Source organism: Camponotus floridanus, unplaced genomic scaffold (genome assembly GCF_003227725.1).
Source record: "Camponotus floridanus strain SB8 unplaced genomic scaffold, Cflo_v7.5 scaffold18, whole genome shotgun sequence".
NCBI lineage: Eukaryota > Metazoa > Arthropoda > Insecta > Hymenoptera > Formicidae > Camponotus > Camponotus floridanus.
The window spans coordinates 138,295-163,143 of NW_020229303.1; the positions used below are offsets into that span (position 1 = coordinate 138,295).

Here is a 24,849-nt window from a genome sequence, read left to right on the forward strand (position 1 = left end):
AATTGTATATTTGATAGATAAATGAGATACATAGAATTAGTATCCAAAAATTTTACATGAAAGAATATATCGGTTACATAAGAATAAAATTTTTGTAAAAAGCTTATTTATATTTTCTTAAAAAAATCAGATTTAAGAATTAAAAATCTATCAAAACCCAAATAAAAGTATAACATTTTATTCAAGAAACGAAAGATTTTAACGTATAAAATTCTCAGTCATTGATTATTTTTAACTTTTTTATTTTTAATTTTTTTTTAATTAACTTTTTTTACAGATTTCAATTTCACATTGCAATAATATAATTAGATTCTCCGGAAGTATATATTCGCGAAAAGTATAAAACGTATAAAAAGTATAAAAAATATAAAAAGAATTCAAGATGCGTGATAAGTGTCCACGAGTTGTCGTAACCCGTTGCTTGGCAGTGACTATCGTAAGTTCGTCTGCTCGTGACATGTTTCGCTGGCAATTTGCAAGTTTAACATCCGCATCGACATCGTCATTTACATACAACGATGATTTGTCAGTCCTGTATAAAATGCTACAATGTTACGTGAAGTACTCAAGAAATGAATGATTTCCAATATTTCGATGAAAGGAGAGTCACGATAAATGTTGATAAAAGCATCCAAATTCGCGATTAATATTTTTTTTTCGACAAATCTTGGTTCCAACTTACATCTCACTTTCCCTTTGACACATATATTGTAGAGGGTTAATTCAAAGCATATATTACTTAAGAATGTACCCTCTGCAATATATATGTCAAAAGGAAAGTGATCCGTGAGGTGTAAGTTAATGAGATTTATTTTTTTTCTTTATCACCATCGAATCTTTTTTCTTTTTCTCTTTAACGCGCCGTTTTTCGGTGGGTGGCCTCTCATCGTGGGTGAGAAAACGACGTGAAATTATGGAGAATGGAATGTACACATATAAATGCATTTTCCGCGGCGGCTTAATCGATGTCAACTATTGCATGTATCGACCTACTGAGGAAGACCCGTTATGCAGTATCTTCCTATCCCTTCCGTCGCAGCAATATATCGTCCCCGCTGTCTGGCTTTCGACTTTAGTACGTTCGTGACACGTCACCGGGCGGTCTGTCATCATCATGTCTTTGGTAGAATGTTAATGTAGATAGATTATCAATGGATGTGCAGATTAGAAAATAGTGGAGATAATCAATCTTTAATTTCATTTAACTTGACAATCTACTCAGGTAAAATTAAACACAGTTTTAAACACCCAATATAAAATTATTAGATGCAATAATGTATAATAATTAGATTATATGATGAACTTAATTAATAATACTAATAAATATGTAAATTTCACGCATACGTTTCTTTAGATATTTTTTGAAATTTTACAGTATAGCTTTCTAAGGCATTCTTACTCATGCAGACTGTCAAGGAAGACCATTTAAAAATTCACGCGTCGTTTCTGGAATATTAGTCACTTATACTTCATGTCCCGTTAAGTATCATTATATATATTCTAACGCGAACTCCTATAGATAGAATCCTATGACATCGGGGCTTGTCTAGTATTCAACGTGGGTACGTTTGCAGCTGCGTAAGTTCATTCATGGATTACTTTGCCATTCCTTTCTCGTTCGTGTTATACCGTTTCCTAATCATACAACAAAACATCCTTGACTATCTTTTCACGTGTTACACACTTTTGCACTTTTCAACCATGGCCATATTTGTAAGGATATCTAACAACAGTCTAGAACAAATGCTGATGATTTTGAAATCATGTAGGCTTTGATGGTAGATCCTCAAGAAATAAATAATGTTAAACTTTTTTTTTTGTAAAAATAAGTTACTTACTTATAATTACAATAAATAAAATCGTTAATCATTGACCGTAAAATTGATAAGAAGATTGTACATAATATTATATTTAATATAATTAGTAGAATAAATAAATATAAAAAGATACATACAATAAATTGTTCTTTACACGAAGTTTCGTTTGCAAAAAACATGATTTTGAAAATCGAAAACATTATTTCCTTTTGGTAATTTTTAATAACTTTATATACCTTATTTAATTATTGAATTCCTATGACAATTATTAAATAAAGAAATGAGCCTCTGTTTGATCTTGCAAGCTTCTAAATTATCAATTTATAACATAATAGATTTTAAATAATTCGAAAAACAAAAATCTAATATTAATTTAAATCAAGAGATATTCGAATATTTTATGTGCAAGAAATCTTCTGATTATTAATCTTGATTATTAAACATTCTGAAATTATAAATTAGAATATTTAAAAATCATGATTTTTAAAATATTACTTATGTTCTTGTATTTAAAACTTTAAATATTTAATAATTTGTTAATGCTTTGATTCAGAAAAAGAGCTATCTGTCAAACGAGCTGTAACCTTCCCAGAAATCAACATGCTTTGCATACATACATCTGACGACAAATCGTGACATACTAACCCAAGAGGTGCGTTTTAGAATAAATTTAATAGACAGACACACACGCACACATGTTAACGGTGCTGGTCCGATATGGGACGATATGGGACGCATTTTAATTCGCTAAACGTGGAGAAGAACTGGCATGCGACCAAGCATATAAAGAAAGCGACTAATTATGATTTCTTAGCACATAAATAATTGAACATTTGTCATGAATATTTGCGCCGTTTTCGGACAACTTATCCTCATATTATCATTTTTTAAATTTGTCAAAGAGTTTAGAATAAAGATTCTAATTATTTGTCTATAAAAATAATTTTTTTTTCTATTACTAATATTCTACTTCTATTACTAATATTGTTCTCTTCATAGAAAAATTATACATTTCATAGAGAAGTATTATAAGTTAAGAATGCTAGTATAAAGATAAGTTTTAAAAAATGCAAATATTTTACCAGTGATTCTTGAAATTGAGTGTATATAAAAAATGCCATAACATATTTTTAACTTTTAATTGATCATCAATATTGGTTATTGAATGGTTAAATATTGAAACTTATTCATAAGATGTTAAGCAATTTAACACTTATAAGATAACAGTTGATAAATAAAAGATTTTATGTATATCTTATTAATAATATTAATTAAATGGTCCATCATTCATATGATATTGAGATTCTTATATAATACATTAATACATGCATATAAAAGATCATATATTTTTAATATTAAATTTTTATAATACATTTTTATTTAAAATTAATTCTAATTTTTGACGAAGCATTTGTATTTGCTTTTTAATCACTCTGTAATTAACATAAATTTTTAAAATTTGTCAAGATGTTTATACAAAATAAAAATCTCATAACTAAATCAATACAATGAGTTAAATCTATACTTATATGCATAATAAATTTTGTTTTCTTATGCTAATATTTTTCTCTATAGATGTTATATATATTAGTCTCGTGTAACACTTCTCCCATTGCCTAGATCTATTGCGCAACTCGATCGTTCTATACGAGTTTAGATATCTCCTTTAGGTTTAAGCGTATAGAATGTGCAATCTCCTTATCACTATAGAAGTATGCCAAAAGCATTCCCAAGCAACAAGCGAGCTCTACATTCGCAACTTTTACAGAACAGCATGTCAATTTATTACTGCAATGTGAGTTTATCAATATAGATAATATGCTCGCATGACTATGGCAAATTTGCCGCGGCTGATCGCTTATCAGCATTCGTTCTAATCGTCCATCGCGACTCATCGCTTTTCACCGGGTGGTGCAGCAAAAAAAAGGCGAATACTCGCGAGAAGTAGCGCGTCCTTATACATGAGGTTTTCAATCGAATCGCAATCGGAATGCAGCAAGAGCGCCGGAAAAAATCGCTTGCCTAGATTGGCGGAGCTTAGTACAACAAGAATCGTAAAATAGCTGGTCCCACTGACCTAGTATATGAGAAATATGAATGCATTTATACCGCACCTAGAGATCTCGTAAATTCTTCCTCTTGCATTCGATTAAATTATTCGTTATCAAACCGAGATACTGCTTTAATTATTATACTGTCTAAAATTCCATTCTCCTTTCTTCTTCTTTTCTCTCTTCTGTATTAATCTTATATTAATCTTATATTAATCTTGTCAATGCTCGTGGAAATAATTTGTGTTTTCAGCATATTTTAAACAATTTTTTAGCTAATTCATAATTATAAAGTATGTGTATAGTTATACATCTGTACATATGAATTATATATTTATGTTTATATAACAGCTGCTAAAGCAATTAAAAACCGAATCTTCTTCTGCTCTTCGAAAATTCGTTCTAACAAAGCGACCCAAAAGTTTTGGCAAGTGTTCAAGCGCATTTAATATTCACTACATGACTTGTAACTATCCCGTTTCTTCACTCGATTTGCCTCTGCCCGCGATAATACCCAAGATTTTCTATATTTAAGATCGACCCAAATTGTGACAGAAAAAGAGACAGAATCGCAAGAAATCCGGTTACGTTATTATTTATTCGATTTACAATTATTTATAATAGTAGGCTGGTTTACTATGTTTCGTAATTATAATTACGTGTGTTTTACAATTTTAATTACATTCATTATGTGTAAGATCGTACTATTCAATTTGTTGAAATAATTGTTCTTAGTAGATCGCATCATTAAATTTAATTGTCATATTTCAAGCAATGAAAATTTTATAGATCAGAATTCTTTAGATGCGCTTAAAAAAAATTCTTAACGTCAAAAATTCCTTACGTCTTGTTTTTGTAGCTTTTAATTCTTTATTCTATACAATTGTAAATTTGGAGTCAAATTAAAAAGAAATACATAGAAAATCACATACACGTACATTCATATGCTCTTTATTAAATTACGAAATTGAATAAATTGTATCTCAAAAACATGGCAAATAATTGAGTTTTTAATGATTTTCGAATACAATGTATTTTGTTTGAAAAAATATGCAATTCGTTCTTTCAGTAAAAACTGTGTAATATTAGCTCTCTAATTATTTTCTACATTCTTTAAATTAATCATATCCAATCATTTTTTTTCTGAATCTGTTGCTGGGAAAAGATGCATATATTTTTTTAATTATTACGTCATATCTTTTCTGCTTTTGACATAAGCGTTTTCCGAACGAATTATATTTTGCGGGTTTAAAAATACTTTTTCTTGTACAAATCTCGGGAAAAAAGCGCAAATGAAACATCATATATGTGTACGTACGTAGCGTGCATTTAGTGTCTGGAATGGAAAAGCTTTTGGCAGATGCTTAAAGCGTATCGCGTAGCACGTGCGTGCTAGCGCCATTAGCGTGCTACGAGATGTACTGATAATTTCATATTTTGCGTTAATAAGTTTCCGCCGTAATAAATATTCCTCGGTGCGGAAAGCTTACACTCGTATCTTGCAATTAGAGAAAATAGTTATATAATTACGTAATATAATTATGTAATATTTAGAATATAGTTACAAGAAAAATTATATAGCTGTTTTAAGAATAAAACAGGAAAATTAAAATTTAGTTTTCATATTTTTTTAGATACACACATATGAGATATAATGGTGACAATAGCGTAATTCTCGTAATAGTATTCTCATAATAGTATTATGTAAGAATTAGTTGGAAATTTATAAATAATTTCTTTCCATGTTAAATTTTGTTTTCGAAAAAATTAATTTTGAAAAATAATTTCTATCAAATATTCATCATTAATTATTATATAATTATTTGAGATAGAGATAGAGAAAGAGAAAAAGAAATAGAGAGAAACAGAGAGAGAGAGAAATTATTGCGATATCTTTATATTGATAGTAATCTTTATATTGAAGTAATCAAGTTAAGTGATAGAAAATAAAATATACTGTTAGTATACTATATTTTATTTACATGTAAATTTTATGTGTTATAATACGACAGTTAAATGCATCATTAAATATGAATTTAACAACTGTTCTAGAGTTTCATGTGTTGATGATGAAAGAATTGGTTATTTCCGGTTGACAATTGTCATTCTCTGGCTGATAACTACCTAGTATATATCTGTTTATATTAGAAAATAACTGTTAATCACACACACTATATACTTACACATTAAATATTGCTCTGGGGTGAACTCAGAATACGCAATGTTCTCTATCCGTCGTTCTCTCACTTTTCTCTTCCTGTCTCATTGTCAGGTCGGGTACGGTCCCAACGCGAGAAATTTCTCTTATTGTTAGTGCTATGCGCCCATTATTACATCATCACTTTAGACATATACACAATCTGTTTTTTTTAAATATATCTGAATCCCCTAGTTGCTACGAATCATAGAATAATATGTACCTCAAATTATCAGAGAAATGCAGCTGTTTAAATATAAAACTGACATTTCCTTTTTATATCGCACGATTTATCGTTCCTTCTTTTATATAAGTAAAGCTATTTCAAACAAATAGGATATTGATTTAGCATGTTGATATTGTTATCAAAATATTCATATTTAAACGCGCGCTTTTTTATCAATCAGAAAATTTTATCACAATAATATTATATATTATATAACATATATTGTACTCTTTTAAATTTTCATCTCTGACACATTTTTATCCAAGCGCACACATTTAATAATCATTAATATAACAATTTTGGAATTGTTTTATAATAATCAGCAACACATATCACTCGCGAATAATAACATTCTATTTAATTTAGCAAAAAGTTCATTTTAAATCATAATTACACTATCACAAACATTTTTCACTTTTTATTTTATATAATTACACTTATCATTGTACACTTATCATTGTAGACTTTTTATGCGAAAAAAATGAAATTAATGAAATAATGAATATAATCATGTTTTGTCGATCGAGAGAAATACACGATAATATCAATATAATAGCTATAAATTGATAATATAAAATATTACAGTTTTGCAATTGATTACGAGATATTTTTCACACGTTTTCCTAAATTTTCACTCGCGAGAGACATCCACGTGGCAAACCGAGCATCGAGACGGCCAAAGAGAATCTCCGGCAAATTTGACTCAGAACGTGGGGCATACAATGTACGTGTATGTAATGTGTGTGTTTGGTATGTGAGTAAGCACGTGTCACGTGGCCCTTATATATATAAGCGTAGCTCGAGGGTTTAAGGTAGCAATAGTGGGACTATTGTCGTGGATACAATGCTGCCAATACTGCGTTCGTAGTAGTAATCGTTGACGGAGGGTAGTTCTTGGCACGATTCTCCATGGGGGAACTGGACCCTCGCACTATGGATTAAACATCTGTCCAAGATTCCTCTCCCCTCGTCCCCTTCTAAACCACTACCATCAGCCGGCCCATTGCCTTCAGATATGGTATATATTTCTTTTATATTTTATGATGTTTGACTAGACATGTTAGATTAGATATGCAGATTCAGATATCAAAATAATAGTATATTTTTACTGCTGTGTTCTACCTTCGTTATCTTTGTTTTTTTTTTTATTTGATCTTTCGAGCAGTACGAATATTTTTAAAAGAATATTTTTAGAAGAATTTATATAAAATAAATAAAAATAAAATAATTTATAAGAATTATAATTTTTTTTATTTTGAACATATATAAGTATCAAACGCACCAAATTTTAGTTCTATATCAGGAACAGAAATTACAGTTTATAAAACGTTTATAAAATGTTATTTATTATTAATGTTTATAAAATGTTTATCTCTCTTATTTAAAATTAGATAATTTTTACTCGTTTATACATTCGACTGTTATTATAAACGTTTCTTAATGCATTAATGCGTTAATTATCTACTTGTTAACATAACGAAGTGCATCTATGATTGATCCCTCTTTAATAAACCGTTAAACAATTCTAATTACAATGTTGCACGCGCTTATAAATATCAGTTTAACATGGAAGAATGCATTAAATTAGCATTGCATTTCCGATGCGCATCCGATATTCAGTATGACAATGTAACGTGTTCATGTTTCTTTGGATATTGATTTACATCATGCATCGATGCAACAATATTCAGAGCAACAATATGACAGCTAATTATCAATTTTAAATCACAAGAAAGAGAGAGAGAGAGAGAGGAGATCAATTACTTGCATATTCAAAATTCAAAGCGTGAGCTTTGTCGGTCTGTATTCGCATAATGTGCAATCACGACCATCCCGACTCTTAGTCCTAATTGCTGTCAATTGCTGCCAATTGCCAAGCGACTATGCTGTCTCTAGAGTTGTAATTTGTGTTATGTATAGTGATAACATTTGAATCTTGTATTGCATACATAATATACAAGTTTACTGGCATATTAATTACAATAACGATCGCTTTAGATAGGATAGTCGATTAATACAAACAAGAATATTATGATATTTCTCGATCACTTTAATGTTTTCCTCTCTCTTCGTTGCATTCATAATAATTATTCTTTCAAAAAGGGAAGAGATAATAAATTATATGCACATTGCAATTTTATTTTATTATTACAGTAATTATTTCCGATATTTCCATAAAAAGTTCAGTTTTGCATGCAAATCTAAATAAAATAATGCTTTCTTCTATACATACGTTTATTTAGTTTATAGCTCTGTTTTTACTCCTTTTAAAAAAATATTTTTGTTTATATTTATATAAAATTCGATACTCTCATATAATTGGACTTATATAATTGATGAACTATTTTTTTATTGCAGTTATAATTTTTAAGATGAATAAAAGTGAAAGAAAGAAAAAGAAAAGAGATTGTAAATACGATGACAATTACGGTCAACAAAATGTGTTACTAATTAATGTATTACAGTTTGATTCTTTATTATATTCAATTATAATAAACATTGATATAACTGAAGATTTGAATTATAATATCTTATGTAAGAAGAATAAATTCTATTTTATCGATATAATCACGCATTATCAAATTGTAATATTAATTTGTAAACAGAAAGAATATCAATAAATGTAGAATGATAATGAAAATTTATTTTTTTGAAATTATATTTGATAAAAATATTTTTAAATTTTATAAAAATAATTCAAACATATTAAAAAATTGTTCGATCGAAATCAATATATCCAAACATAGGAAAAGTAATATACGAGTATGAGATACTGAAAGGTACAAATAAGACATTTGAAATTTTATTGTATATTAATAATTGTCTTAATTATAAAATAAAATATCTTTTCGTTAATTACAATAAAAAAATGCAACTAAGTCAACTCGGTCCACGATCAAGGTATGAATAGAATTTAAAATACTCTCAATTGTGGAAGATTTGAATTTCTGTTCTTGAATTTAAAATTCGTCTTGTAATATTGAAACTGAATACTATTATGTAATGCCAAACATATACATATACGAAAAATGCTTAAAAATAAAATAGCATGATGCAAATTTAATTTACAAGCAAAAAAAAAATACAACAAATTTATTTTTAATGCTTCCATATTTTAAACAAATGATTATTTCACTGTTATAATCACGATCAATAACTTAGATATGTACGCGTACAGTATTTTGGCAGACATCATCCGGATTTTCTGACTCATTCGGAAATGAGATCCTTAAGACGTTGTGTTAGGATTCATCCTTAGGATGCGTGCACACAAAGATTACGAAGAAAAATCATATAAGAGAGTTTCGGGAGCTCACGTGAATAGATTGTAATCGATACTCGCTATGAATGAATTACGAGCCTATTTACATTGACCTTAACCTTTTAATGGAGCCGCAAGGCATGCGTTATTATTACTTATGTATGTGTGACTGTTACTTTACATATTACAGCATAGATACATAAAATTGTGACCATAGGTTTTCCATTTTATGAGAGGCATTATAAAAGCATAATTTTTTTTTAAGTAATTATACAACTTTTATATTATTAGTTATAATATCAAGTGATTTGTATTCTATTCATCTGTTTAATATTGCAACTAAATTTGTATTTTATTTATTTGTGCGGCAACAAAAATATTTTTGTATTAGATTATTAGAACAAAATTATATTTATTATTCAGAGATACGCGTTTAATTATATTATATTTAAATTCTTTATACATTCTTACATTCAATAATCAAACATTTATCTGTTACCATTCCATTTTTTAAAATTCAATTATATACACATTGAATATCAATCGTCCGACAATTTGTGGATTTAAAAAAATCATATAATAAAAAACTTAAGATTATCGCTCCCTAAATTCCCAACAATTGTATCAGTTTTCCTCTTCGGAGATGAGATCTTGTGTGAAAGAAGCTTTAAGGGCGTGATGTATGCGCACGGGGAGTTAACAGCTGTGGTCGATAGCCCACATGGCGCTCTTTGCTCTTGTTGAGATGTGGAGCTATCGATTTTATCGTGCTATTTCGCTAACGAATAGATGAACATTGATTAGAATGCAGCTTTGCCAGTTTTTTTACTATTAATTCGTTCCTGTTTCTGTTAACAGCTCGTTCAAAAAAACGTCTAGATTGTTATCATGGGTAATCATTAAGTCTTAAATAACGCTTGTTAGTCCGCATTTCTCATTCATTATTATCTTACCAGTAGGAATTCCACGAGTGATGATTTCAAGTATAACTCATTGAAATATGTCATGTAATTTTTATGGGAACAAGTGGGACTGCTTTTTTTTCTTATTGTTAATCATATATGCGGCGATATCATTAAAATTAAAATATTGATGAATCTTTTGAAAATATTATACTATCAAGATATATTGGTAAATCTTTCGAAGAGATTACACCATAATTTTGACATGTATTATAATGGATGGAGCCCTAACTTACGTTTAACGTGATTCAAAGTGCATATAATTCAAGACTTTATCTGTTATATATATGTAAAAATCAAAATGATTGATGAGGTATAACTTTATCGGAAAATTTATCAAGATATTTTTCGTTTGAATCATTTTTTATTGTTCGAATTTTTCTTGCAGTTTCATTATAAAGATAATGAAAATAATATTTCCTCCGAGATTATATGATTGAACAATAGTCATGATAATGTGTATTTTTATGGTATGACAAAAAGTATAAGATCTAAAATAATATAGGACGATGCGTAATAAAACATGAGTTTAACCTTGCGATGTATCAGTGCAGCGATGCCGAAAATAGTTTGAATAAGAGGGAAAAGATGTTGGACATGGACGGAAACCACTGCAAAGTTTATATGGTTTCCTGTAAAATCGTTTCTCCAAATACATATTTAAAATATCCATAGAGGAATATATGTTTCTTTTAATCTAGATAAGAGATATCCTGGATAATTTATACATTTTCCTCAAAAATTTAAAACATATAAGCAAACCATTAATTTTTCTTCAAGAATAAACTTTACATAGATTACAAAAATTTCGTTTCTTTTCTATTTGATATGATAACAATTGTAATGTATGATAACATTTGTAGTTTAATTGAAACGACAATAATTATATTCAAATATATATGACATAATGTCTCTTGCGTTTGACAATCATGAGATGTATTGAAAGTTTAATTAACTGATACGATCTTATTGATTAAATTAATATATATTTCGTAAATATAGTATATATCATTATTATTTATATGTCAATTTTTTTGTTAAAAAAATTGTTTTCTATCTTGCCTTATGGTTCTATCGAAATAATTATAAATAATCACACTTATGCATATACATATGTATGTTCCTAAAACTTCATATTTTGTTTTGCAACAGGTCCTAAATATCGATTATAATATTAAATTCTAATCAATAAAATTCTATAATGTAATAATGTCTACGTTGCATTATCTTCATTATTTCGAAGTAGGAAAAGGCGGAGATGGATTGCATGTATGATGCACGCATTGGACAAACTTGAATTGTTCAGCTTCCCATGCCGAGTGTCAGTATAATATGACAATAAGCAACATAAGGCCACATGTAGAATTCACGTAGGTAGTCACTGACATTTTCAAATGTCAAGCTTTCTCACAATGCACTATTTATCATTTGGATTGCCATAAACTATAGTTTGATGTATCTCTATCGGATGCTGAGCAATAGTAAAAATTTTTTAAATTTTGTTTTCAAAGATAAGATCAGTTACGTTTCTCGCTAAATCAGTTATATTTCGATAAATAATTGCTATTAACATATTTCTGTATCTATATAATGATTATTCTGTGATATATTTAATTAATGGTATTATTTTTAATAATATTTTACCGTAATATTGTTTTTAAATGACATAATTAAGATATATGATTAAAAGTATATTTTATTATGATATGAAATCAAATAGGAATGAAATATGTTGATTAAAAATTAATAAGAGATTCTGAGAGACAATTTTTCTATTAGCAAACACTTAATTTTCTGCCGCACCTATGCAGAATAATTGGCAACTTTCGAATGCTCAGGACTAAATATCCACGACACAGATGTCACAGTTCATCAACATTACAGATTGCAAACTACAGAAAGACGCATGCGCACAAACTAAACGAGTAAATTTTTTTCCGGATCGCCCAACATGTGTGTCAATTACTATATTATCTACCTTATTCCTTAACGACTTAAATTTTAACGCGCGCTCATTGAAACACACTGAATCTAATCGTGTTAGTTTCACATGCCAGGTTGTATCAATTATAAAACATTTAAATATCAATCATAAAACATTTAATTTAAGATTTAAGATTGAAGAGATTGTATATATAATATTTAGGTTATTTAAGAAACAATAGATCAATTAAAATTGTATTTATAATCAAAAATACTGATAGGATGGAATTTGTGATAACATGTGAAATGAAATATGAAAAATAATGAGAAGTCTAAGTTGGCATGTTAAATAATATAAGAGAAAGTTTTATAAGAATTAGTTTTTTTTAGAGATGGTATAATATAAATTTATAATTTTATTTTATAGATTTGATTATAGAATATTTCATTTATTATTATTTCCTCAAAAAGTTTTATTGCTTTTAATGATATATAAATAATTCCTTTCGAAAAAATTATTCGAAAGCAAGGAATTTTTCATAGTTAATGAGAATCTTTTTAAGATTGCAATTTCAAAGTTATCAAAAAGTATTTTTTAATAAGAATATTATCTTTTTTTAATACAATAACTTATGCAACTCCTTATTCCATTTCAATTAAGTAAATATTTTATAATTAATTTTTATTTGAGAATATATCAGAATTAAATTTGATGTATAGTTTATAAAAAAAGACTTAAAAAATTTTTTATAATCATATTCTAATACTTTTATATAATTCTAATTGAAGAAAACTTTAATAAGTTTATAATTTCAGAAACCATTAATTAGAGGTTTTCTTTATAGAGATATTCAGAGCAATCATGATAAGAAAGGAACATTCTGCAAGCTATCCCCTTCGCGGATAAACCATTTAGAAAGAAATAAGCAAAAGAATTGTAAAAGACAGTAAAATAATGTACAAAATAAATACTTAAAAAAAATGAAATAAATTATATAATTAATAGTTATATTTTTTCTTATAGATTAAAATAGTATACGGGAAAAGATACATATTACAGCGTTGTTATTTTTATCATTATGCTATAATAATAGCAATTACAATAAGAATTATATTTATATCAGAGGAAATAGTCGCTTTTATGATTAGATGATGCAAATGTATCACACTTAATTTTTTATGAATAAAATAACATAACTCATCTCGCCGGGCAAGATAACTGCTCATTAAACACCGAGAGGATATAATTGTAATTTAAATATGTTAATATTTTTATTAAAAGAATATGTATCATGAGATAATATTTAACTACATACATGTTCTAACTTTATACGATATTTTTAACATTTCCAATGTTTTAACATTGCGATACGATCTTTTTTATATATGATACGCGCTTTAAAAGGCTGTGACGTTATTTCATTTTTCACGAAATATACAATTAATTCTACATGTATTTAATAGAGCAACTTATTCAAGAAACAAATGGCTGTCTAAAATCACGAAGGGATTAAAGAACCTTACCAGGTCTCGTACAGGTCGTGAAATGTGCAAATCTTCTGGTCGCGCCGGTCAGGACGCGCCGATCAATAGGGAGCAAGAAGGCACATGTCCCGGTGGCTTCTCACACCATGGTGGTCACAAGATCAACATCGTGCATTTTCGACAGCATCGCTCGACGACATCGCGCGTCGTCAGCGAGCTGAACGGGCGATGGAGGTTTCAGCGCACTAGGTCTCTCGGCAACGTTTTAAATTTACGACGCGACAGATTCCCTCGCTTTTAACGAAGTGTTATGCGATCATATGAGAGGCTGAGGCCAACGATAGGATGGAATCGTGACAATAACGATGCCGACGTCAGCGACGAGGCGGGACACGTAGCGCGAAAGCCGAGAAAAGTCGGGACACTGGCCTGACATCGGCGGGACCGTCGACCCGGTGCAGCTTTTATTACGCGACGACGCACTGCGCCGACGTCACAGCGACGTCGACGTCGTCGTCGTCGTCAAGATGACGCGACGGCGCGCGCCGGAGCCTTTTCTCGTGCGCGCGTACCGGCTGAATCGATTTCTTGAACGCAACGAGATATCGAGACGCACGAGGCGATGCTATGGCGCGAAAATTTCGAGCGAGCTTGCGTACGTAAAATAGATATTAATCATTTATATCTACAAAATATATTGTTATAAAGATAATAAAATATGAAACTATTGCTCAAACTGTGTATGTAAGGACGATTTATGAGATTAATTATTATTTAAATATTGTGTGTAATTATATTACTATTTTATGTGCATATTATTTATATAATTAAACGAGATTAAATTATATTTATTAGGTTATTATAAGTAATAAACTAATAAATAAAATTTTAACAAATTGAATAATTACTTATATTTAGTAATAGCTTATTATAATATACATATGTATATATTATACATATAATATTGTAATATGTTACATAATAATTTTATAAACATAATATTTGATAACATTTGTGATATAATAATTTTGCAATTGTAATAACAATTTAATTTAATATATATATTCATATTAATCGCGCATATTACTAGCATTTTCTATGCAAATTTTTATTAAATTCTAAAACAATTTCTAAAAATTGAAATTTTTAATACATTGTACAACAATAGCGCGCAACTTTATATTTATTCACAATTTCTAAATTTACTAGTATTTGTGTAACAGGCATTTTTAACTGGAGTACTTAAATCTAACTTTTCACCATACATTTTTGCTTCCAAGATTGTTAATCGATTCTTGTGTATTACAGCCAAACAATGTCTTTTCTCTAGATTAGTGTACTTTCTTATTTTAAAGTTATATAACTTATCGACTTTAATTTTGATAACATTTTTATGCATGAAACCTTCGATACCTTGCAAAAAATTACGAAAAAACATTATAATTATATGATTTTACATATAATTAAATAAATATCTTTCTTTAAGTTACATTTTCAATCCTACAATATAGACTTACCTCTATATTCATAAATCTGGATAGCATCATTATTTTCTGCAAAAATAAACAATGTTTCGACAAGTCCATCGAAATTCAGAATCAAAAATGATTTCGGCAAACGTGCTTTTATTATCTGTAAGATCTTTGTTTGCGAGATGCCATTTTTGCACAACTAAATGATGAAACAAACATGATCAAATTTTAAAAATATATTAATACATAAAATAATATTTAATTTTATATCATAATAAAGAAAAATTTGTTTCTACTTACAAATATATAATTCTGGCTGACTTCTTTGTTATAGTAAAAGAATTCTTCTTTCTCATAAATACCTACTTTAAAATTTAACATGTCACAATCGAGACAATTTTTTAGATGTGTGTCGTTTGAAGATTTTCCTTGTAATTCGTAAATTAAGGATTGATTAACGAAGACAATTGGATCAGTATTTGAATTTAATTTTAATTTTTCATTCTCATTCTTATATGAAATGAGATTCTTTAATATATCTGATGGAATCTTGTTTGGAGCACTTTCAAAATTTTCGTGAGTCATTGCTACAAATATATCTTGATATAAATCCATAATATCGCTAACATTACCAAGTTCTAATACATGCTGTAAGAAAGAAGATAAAATTAAGAAAAAAAATTAAATTAATAAAAGAAATTAAAAAAAGCTGAATTTATTCCAAGCAAAAATTATATTATATTTTATAAGCATTTTTATTTTGTTGAAAAGCTTATTTAAATAATATATATACATATTTGTTATTACATGAAACGCAAGTATCACTTCTTTTTATATTTCTTACATATTGCAATAAACTCACCTGTAATCTGTTATTTTCCAATTTCCATATATTACTGATGCTTCTACCGCAGGTACGTTTTGCGATGGTAAGCAAGTATAAAGGGTGATTTAATTTAAAAAAGATCCATTCATTAATTAATCCAACATCGGATACTTCGTCGACTACTTGAAAATCAGCGTGAGTATACAGTATAAGTTTCATACGGCAGGTATCATAATTTACTAATATATAATCGAAATCATCTAATTCAATAGTACGGATATCATGAATATCTCCTTCGAATTCCTGAATTTTTAAGTAATCAAAAGTATTGAATTTGTATATCTGATTTATGGCATTGCATTTAAGCATGTCTAAATGCAATGCACATACGTTATTTAGATCCATCTGTACAAAATAAAATTATGTTAAGAGCGTGAACAAAACATAAAATTAAATTTTGATGTAACACGTACTGGTTTTAATATAAAGAGAGTTAATATAGTAAAAAATAAATGTTAATAATTAAAAAAAAGTATTTATTAATTTGTTTTTGAGTGTTATCGTATAAAAACGCATTTACTGTCAAAAATGTTATTTTACTAAATGTCTTTATAATCTAATTTTAATTAATAATTTTATGAATATGTATATAAAATATATATAATTTTCTTACATATGTTTCATCAATAATTTGATCTAATTGAGGATGTTCCTGTGATGAAGCAATTGATATTTCCGTGACATTAACTCTATTCAAAAACTCATTTCCGTCAATATTTTTTTCGAAATGGATATTTCCATATATTTTCCATTTCCTAGATATAATCTGTTTCGCCTCTGTTGTTTTAATTGCAATGCCTTGCCAATTAATTGGATTTATTCCGTTCAGAAGACCCAAAATTCTCAGACTTTTATTAAGGATAACTGGAGTTTTAAACATAAAATTTCCTAAAGAAAATTAAGCAAATGTATTATTTACATTAATTGCCATTGTATAAGTTTTCTCTGGACAAAATTCTGAATGACGTAAAATATGAAAGAGAGAAAACAGGAAAAGTGTGGATGTGCGAATATGAAAAAAGGAAGATTGAGAATATTCCTGGATATATATTTGTCAATTTCTTACCAGTTAAAGTGTCATTGGTAATTAAAGAAATAATTCGTTTAGGATTAAATCTATTGATGAGGTGTGCATTAAAGTCATGATATGCATAAACATTTCCCCGAATCTTTATATGTCCCGAAATATTTTGATTGCTGTATATCTGTAAAAAATTATTAATTTTATTATTTTTAATCTTCTATTATATAATATTAAGATTTTAATATAAATATAAATTGTGTACTTGAAAAAATAAAATAGATAATCATAAAATAATACAATTTTTAATACAATTATAAAATATAATACATGATTAAAGTGAATATAAATTATAGACATGTTAATTTATTCAAATATTTTCACATATTCTAATCTAAGTTTGAAATGATAAAATTGTTATTTTATTTTGGTGTTTATACCAAAAAAGTGTTTGCATAAATATCTTCTAAATAGTAGGTATTAATATGTCCTGATATTTTTATGTTTTTAACGGTGGCATTAATACATTGAAGTCTATCAACCATGATGGACTGTTTCGTATGCAATGGAATCAACATATCCATTTTGAAGTCATTGACTTGTTCAACTTTTAAATTTGCTTTGAAAGTCACATTATCGAGTGTAATCCTTTCTAAAATATAAATATTTTATTATATAAAAAAATTGCTCGATGATATTTTTATTTATTTAACAAATCGTTAAAAAACTTTCAATTGTTATATACATTATATTTACATGTAATTTTTTTACTGCACATAAATATATAATATAGTATATATGTATAAATACATAATTACCTGAAAAATAATTAAGTTCGTTGAGAGCAATAACATTCTCCTGTAAATCTTGCATATCGACTTTCATGATGGTATTTGATTGTAATTCTGTTTTTACTACGAGAGCTTTTTGTATGTAAATATCCTCTTTAAATATAATTTTAATATCAATTGAAAAAGGTTCATCAATATAAACAGCATTTTTGTGAAATATATTCAAATCTAAATTATTTAAACTGCCATCAATGATGAATGTATTGTTGAAAGTAATTGGACTTTTAAATATTTTCAATCCAGATAGTGCAATATTTATATCATTTTTAAAGATAACTGTCTTCAAAAAGTTATTAAACATTGATCTTTGAATTAATCCACTTATATTCAGTCTTGTTATGGAAGCGGTTTCATTGAAATAAAAATTACCACGAAGAGCATAGGAATTATTTCCAAGTGATTTAAATCTATTTGTGAAATTACGTAAAGGTACATTTCCAATTTTGCCAGTTGTGTTGAAATTTTTTAAAACGTCGACCCAGCCTAAAAAAATTAACTTTTTATTAATTATGTTTGAGAATAAAATTGTATAAACTAAAAAACAGAGAAACAAAGAAATATTTAAATATTTGTGTGCTGCAACATACCGTTTATAACAACTGGTCCTTTCAGTGTCTGCATTTTATTAGGATCTAAGATATTCTCGACAAAATGTCCATTTATAAATTGTGCATTCAAAAACTCGCATGTAACATTTTCGAATGTTTTGTAGCCTACAAATGTAATATTTCTGTCGGTTTTCTGTACAGCGTCAATAATAAATTCAGACAGATTTAAACCATTCACGAAACCGATCACTGTTAGGTCTTTAATCGATGTATTTTCATTGAAAATTACAGTTCCCATGCGATCTTTTTTATAAACGTCAACGATGTCATTCTCATTAATTAAAGATGCTGTTAACATTCCTGTCACTCTAAGTGATTTTATCGACGTATTTCCGTTGAAAATATCATCGTAAAATGTTTTTGCATGTTCTAATAATCGATTTAATTTATTTAATGACATTCCATTGATGATTTCCGCGTTCAAGACATCGGTTTCTAAATTGTCAATTATTAAAGTGCCTGTCAAATTTTGTTGCGTAGAGATTGTTAAGATGCGTTTAGTGGAATCAATGTAATTGATAGAATTGATCATGTTCGGCAAGACTTCATCGGCTATTAATGTTGAGAGTGTTAAATTTTCGAAATGCAGTTTATGGAAAGTTTGATTTAATTTGTCAAAGAAAGTAGTTTGCGTGATATTATGCTTCAGAGTATTAAAAGACAAGTTATCAATGATACATGATTTAATAAAGAATAATACTTTGTTTAGACAAGCAGAAGCAACATTTTGCTCACGGATTATATAATTTTCTAACTTCTTGATCATGCCAAATGTTACGTTGTCAAATATGACATTTGCCGATATTTTTCTCAAATCTAAAATAGTAAAATAATTTATTATAAAAATAATATTATAGAGTATAATATAAATAAAAACAAGTATTATTTAAATTATTTTTTCTTTAACAAAAGAGGAAAAAAACAGAATACACTTCGTTTATATATTACAAGTAATATTATAAGGTTTTTATATTTTATAATTTTACTATTACAAAAATAAAGCGTTTGAAAATATGTTTATTTTTAATCATTTTTATGCACATGCAATTAATAATTATAAATAATCTTTATTTTACTTTAATTAATACTTACGAGGAAACTGTTGATCAGTATTTAGAGTTACAAATTCTGAGAATAAGTGATTATTAATTTGTCCGGATGTAATTGTTAAGTTAGAATTTACATGAATGCCCTTCAAAAATTTTTTATTCCCAGTAATTAATGCATTTCCATCAGTTTTCAACAAAAGATCATCAAAATCTGACCACATTTTAGCATTAATTGAATCTTGAAGTATAATGTTTCCCATAACAGTCAGATTTTCAAAAATAATTTTTGATGAAAGCCTATTGGTTTCATTGATTAACCCCTCTATATTGCTTATATCAATACCCGTCACATTGCCATCGATCTAAAATTGTATATAATGTCTTTTTATATAATTATGAAATACATTTATCAAATCGTACCCATAGACACATAATATATATGTATATTATACGTTTATGTGATCGTACCTGAAAAGTCCCAACTTCCAAATTCTCAAAAGTAATTTCATTATTAATGATTTCGTGTCTGCTAAGAATAATGAAATCGTCAATATTTATTTTATTTATTGTATTGATACCCAACAAATCTGTTGTAGACAGATTGACAAAGTATTTTTCACCCGTAATGTTGATGGGATCTCTATTACTATTTAACACATAATCTTCTGGGTATCGTAAATCATTCAAATTTTTTATATTAGCCTCATCGGCAATAAGCTGAAAGAAAATTATCTTTTATCAAAGAAAAAGTTATAAAACTTTGATTTTAATATACGTTTAGTAAATCATAAAAAACAAACAGCGATTTTGACAACATAAATCAAGATTATTAAGGTGTTAGGTCTCTTTTTCTAAAATTTTATGATTCTTTATAATTATATTGTCTTACCCCTTCCACAACTGTCTCTCCTGGAATAATTCTTGATTTATCTTTCCATACTATACTTTGCATTAGATTCTTCCACTTAACATCATTTATTTGAGAAAAGTTTAAGTGTCCATTAATTTTTAATCGATAGAATTGCGAAAAATCAATGTTATTATAATTTTTGATTGATGTATCAAAAACAATATCTTTTAACGGAATGCCATTCAAGGAAAAAATCGTCAAGTTATCAGTGTCAATAGAGAGAAAAGGTTTTTGGCCATCGATAATGATATTAGAAGCATAATTTACAATATTATTTGCTGCAATTGAAGTTGACGCATTATTTATAAAAACAGCAGTTATATTTTTTGCATGCAGAGTTCCAGTCACTAGAAAATCTCCAGTTAATTCAATATCCGATGACAAGTTAATTCTTCTCGAATTAGTTATATTTTCCAAATCCGATAAAATTTGATTAAGCTTCGTTTCAAATTCTTCTAGTTTCTTTAAACTTGATGTTATATTTATCAACATATCTTCCACTTTTAAATCGATTAAACCGACTTTGACAGCTTCATAATTTACGTTGCTTTCGATTGTAGCATTCGACGCATCCACTTTTGAAAAATTCCAAAATCCTGATATAGAATTTTTAAAGTAACTTTGATTCAAACGTGCTTGAGTTTCGTCAAAGACGACTTCCTGTTTTCGAAAAACCTCCTGCAAACATTTTATTTTAAACGAGTATAAAATTATAAAATTTCTCAATTTAAAAATTATTTTTAAAGAAAAATAAAATAATATGTACATCCTATATATTTATGCATTTTATTGTATTCTAAGTTGTTTGGACTATATCTTTATATAAGTATATATAAAATATATAATTATATCCAAATATAATGCATAATTATATAAAATTATTATAAGAAAAATTATGCAAACATAAGTACCTCCAACAAAGCTTGCGTCTTTAACATGCTTTCTGTTTCGTTATGGGCAGGATGCTCTAATTCGTTCAATGCTAATTCTATACGTACGAATACGTTTGCATGAATGAATCCAATTTTTGGAATAATGATGATTTTTGACAGATCAAAATTATTTAAAATTTGATTAGGTAAAATTACTGTCTTAAACATTGATCCTTGCCAAGCCAAAGCTATTACTGATAAATTTTTAAACTGAACCAATAATAATGACTCATCTCGATATGTGTCCAGTGGCATAGTGGTGATCCAAACAATCTCAGTAGTGTCTGTGAAATAAATACTATTCGTTTAAAAAAAAGTTACATTTTAATTGCAAATTATCATTGGGTTACCATTGAAATGCAGATCCGTTTCAACGTTATTTTGAAATTCATTTTCAGAAAAGCGAAGTAAATGTGCTTTCTTTCCACCAATTGCCAAATATTCGATATAACCACTCTCGAAACAGACAAAATTTGTAAGATTGTTAGATGTAATAGTTTCAAACTTTTCAAACTGGCATAAGTCATGATCATTTTTCGATTTGTATAAAACAATGTTATCAATTCCTTGAAAGACCAACACGGAGCGTCCATAAATCGAGCAGATTTGAATATCAAATATTCTTGGAACAAATAATCGCCGACAAAGCCTGTGCAATATAAGTTTGCTTATATAGAAAATATTCTATAATTGTATTATATCATTTTGAACATTGAGAAATATAATTTCAGCATGTGCATGAAACATTTATATGTATATAAATAAGAAATAATTTAAAACTTTTTGAAATAAATAAAAAGTGTGTTCTTTCTTAAAATTTTTGTATAAAAATATTCTAATAAAAAAAGTATTAAAATGTATAGGCATAAAAGTATATTCAGTATTTAGTTAATATTTAGTAATTTTATTTAGTAAATTATTTAAAACATAATTCTTTTTATTTTCTGCTATAAATTATTTATATAATTAATTATTTTTTGTTATAAATTATATATATATATATATATATATATATATGTATATGTATATAAAATTATGTAATGACCACATATTGATGCGATGACTATTATAATCAATATTAAAACCGTAAATATCGATCATTGATTGTCCTTCGAGATATACATCATTGTTGAGTAGCAATAATTCATACTGATCTTCTTCTCGGACAAATTCCATGTCTTGAATTTGTTTTTGTATAGGCCATGTCGAATACAATGTATACGTATTTCCAAAGATTTTATACCAATACAAATAATAGCTTTGTTCAAATTCAACCAGTAGAACTATCATTAAATTGATAATATGACTCTCATTAGATTCTTCGGTATTTAAATTAAGAACTTTAAATTGTAATATATGTCCGTAAGTTATTATATTCATAATATATTCAACTGACAAGTCATCAAACACAATTTCATAGATAAACAATGTTGAATTCTCAGCACGAATAAAGTAAGTAGTTTCCGCTTGCAAAACTTGCCAGTTAATGTTATCGGGCATATTGAATTTATGCAATGAAATATTTGTCACAATAATTTCTGAAAAGAAACACATTCTTTTAAATTATAAATAGTTGGAGTGAGAAAAATTACAGTTTTATTTGTATAATAAAACAATAAGCACAATATTATAGATATTCTATAAAAAAGATTAAATTACTAAATGTATATAATTATATTAGATGGTCTCAATTATTTAATTTTTTATGTTATGACAAAAAATGTATATTAGTATAAAAAATAAAATAATTGATATGCCTCCTTTAACTCTTTATAATTTATTTATAATTTTCTTTATAATTGATATATGATTTAATCATATTTAATTAATTTTATATTAATATATATATATACACTTATACTTGTTAATACTAATTTAATAATACATTTAATAACAATCACCTTCTCGATTTCCAGCCCCAGTGCCAAATTCATATTCCTGCCAAATTGACGATGTGTCTTCGTGATTCCGTGGTCGTCGAAATGATCTAGTATTACCAAGTATTTTATCCAATGTCTTAGACATTTCTTCGATATCCTGGCATTTTGCATTATTCACGAAAATAGATAGAAAGATGAAACACACGACAAGATCTTTACTCTGTAACATTCTGGATGTGTACTGAGACTTAACTGTGAGATTCTCACGTTTAATATCTCGTAAATATCCTCATACGATTCATAATATTTTGATTACTCATTGAGCCAAATGCTGACATCCAAAATCCAACACATTCTTCAAATTTACCTAAACGTTTTATTTTAAAATTAAATAAGATATTAACAAGATATTTCCCAGCTTGTGTCTGTACTATATTTTATTAATAATTATACATTCTCTCTCATAAAATATAATTTTATTAATAATACAGTTTAATAAAAAATTGAAGAACATACAAGAGATTAGTTATTTTCCGTAATTTTTTTATGCTGAATGCAATTGTGATATAACAATCAATCTATCAGTCACATAAGTCTATTATAAACACTATTGATCTACGCATGCTACGCACGTTATATATATATATATATATATATATATATATATATATATTGAAATCCGATAATCTAAAATATTCTTAGCATAATGGATTATATATACATTATACATAAATAGTTACTATTTTTTTATACATAAATACAGGGTTCGCAGGAGTTGCTGCGCAAGATACTACCATATCTTGTATATATTCAATATAAGAAGATTATATATATGTTTTCCATAAGCATAAGATGTTCTTTTCAATTAATTATTTAATTATTTTTAAATTATATTTTTTTAATTTTATTTATTACGTTTGTATTATTCTCTCTACATATTTTTTGTTTATTATATTTTATAAGAACTGTTGATAACTTGAATGCATTTAACAATTAAACTAATAAACGTTATTGTATAATTTACCATTTTTTTATATCTTTTATATTTGTTATATATAAAAAAGAGTTTAAGTAGAATAGATAAATTCTTGTGTATAGATACTATAAATAATTTTTCAAAATTCTTTTGGTTTCTCCAACAATCGTATCATATATTGTTGTATGATGTTTCAACCAATTTATTTGTAATTAAATCAAATACACATCAAATTACAAAACAAGATTAAAAAATTGTCAATAAAAGATATAATTTTTATAATGAAACATCATTAAAGCAATATAAAAAATATAAATTTAACTTTTTACAATATATTAAAT

General features: G+C 27.2%; 2 protein-coding genes and 1 long non-coding RNA gene across 5 annotated transcripts in view; 1 reads left to right on the plus strand and 2 right to left on the minus strand.

Moving 5' to 3' along the window:
* LOC105255498 (disheveled-associated activator of morphogenesis 1) overlaps positions 1–14,428 on the minus strand; it is a 37,111-nt gene extending 22,683 nt beyond the window's left edge. For 2 of the 3 annotated variants that reach the window (XM_011264811.3, XM_025407545.1), the window contains exon 1: positions 13,963–14,428. The gene's annotated coding sequence lies outside the window, so the exon portion shown is untranslated. Of the gene's footprint in view, positions 1–6,051; positions 6,331–13,962 lie in introns of those variants that run through there. The other variant, XM_011264813.3, reaches the window with a different exon arrangement.
* On the plus strand, positions 1,201–2,685 carry LOC112637547. The gene is made up of 3 exons (XR_003122601.1): positions 1,201–1,222; positions 1,376–1,578; positions 2,371–2,685. It is a non-coding gene; the product is annotated as an uncharacterized LOC112637547 (long non-coding RNA).
* Positions 14,429–15,095: 667 nt separating the features above from the next.
* Positions 15,096–23,772, minus strand: LOC105255497. The gene is made up of 16 exons (XM_025407590.1): positions 23,554–23,772; positions 22,698–23,190; positions 22,003–22,301; positions 21,632–21,936; positions 20,700–21,398; positions 20,279–20,527; positions 19,854–20,172; positions 18,741–19,577; positions 18,121–18,636; positions 17,743–17,954; positions 17,348–17,486; positions 16,895–17,169; positions 16,258–16,626; positions 15,696–16,043; positions 15,441–15,594; positions 15,096–15,336 (listed from the first exon to the last, which is right to left on the minus strand). The coding sequence occupies exons 1-16, from the start codon at positions 23,759–23,761 to the stop codon at positions 15,107–15,109; spliced, it is 5,652 nt and encodes a 1,883-aa protein (XP_025263375.1). The 5' UTR covers positions 23,762–23,772; the 3' UTR covers positions 15,096–15,106.
* Between the last annotated feature and the right edge of the window lie 1,077 nt (positions 23,773–24,849).

What these genes read in the sequence shown, in the direction of transcription:
- LOC105255497 (XM_025407590.1), bottom strand. Translation starts at nt 23,761, where the DNA reads ATGTTACAGAGTAAAGATCTTGTCGTGTGTTTCATCTTTCTATCTATT. An exon ending in CGAACTTAATTATTTTTCAG is followed by an intron (nt 17,955 to 18,120) that starts GTAATTATGTAT and finishes TTTATATTTTAG; the next exon opens with AAAGGATTACACTCGATAAT. An exon ending in TGGAAAATAACAGATTACAG is followed by an intron (nt 16,044 to 16,257) that starts GTGAGTTTATTG and finishes TCTTTCTTACAG; the next exon opens with CATGTATTAGAACTTGGTAA.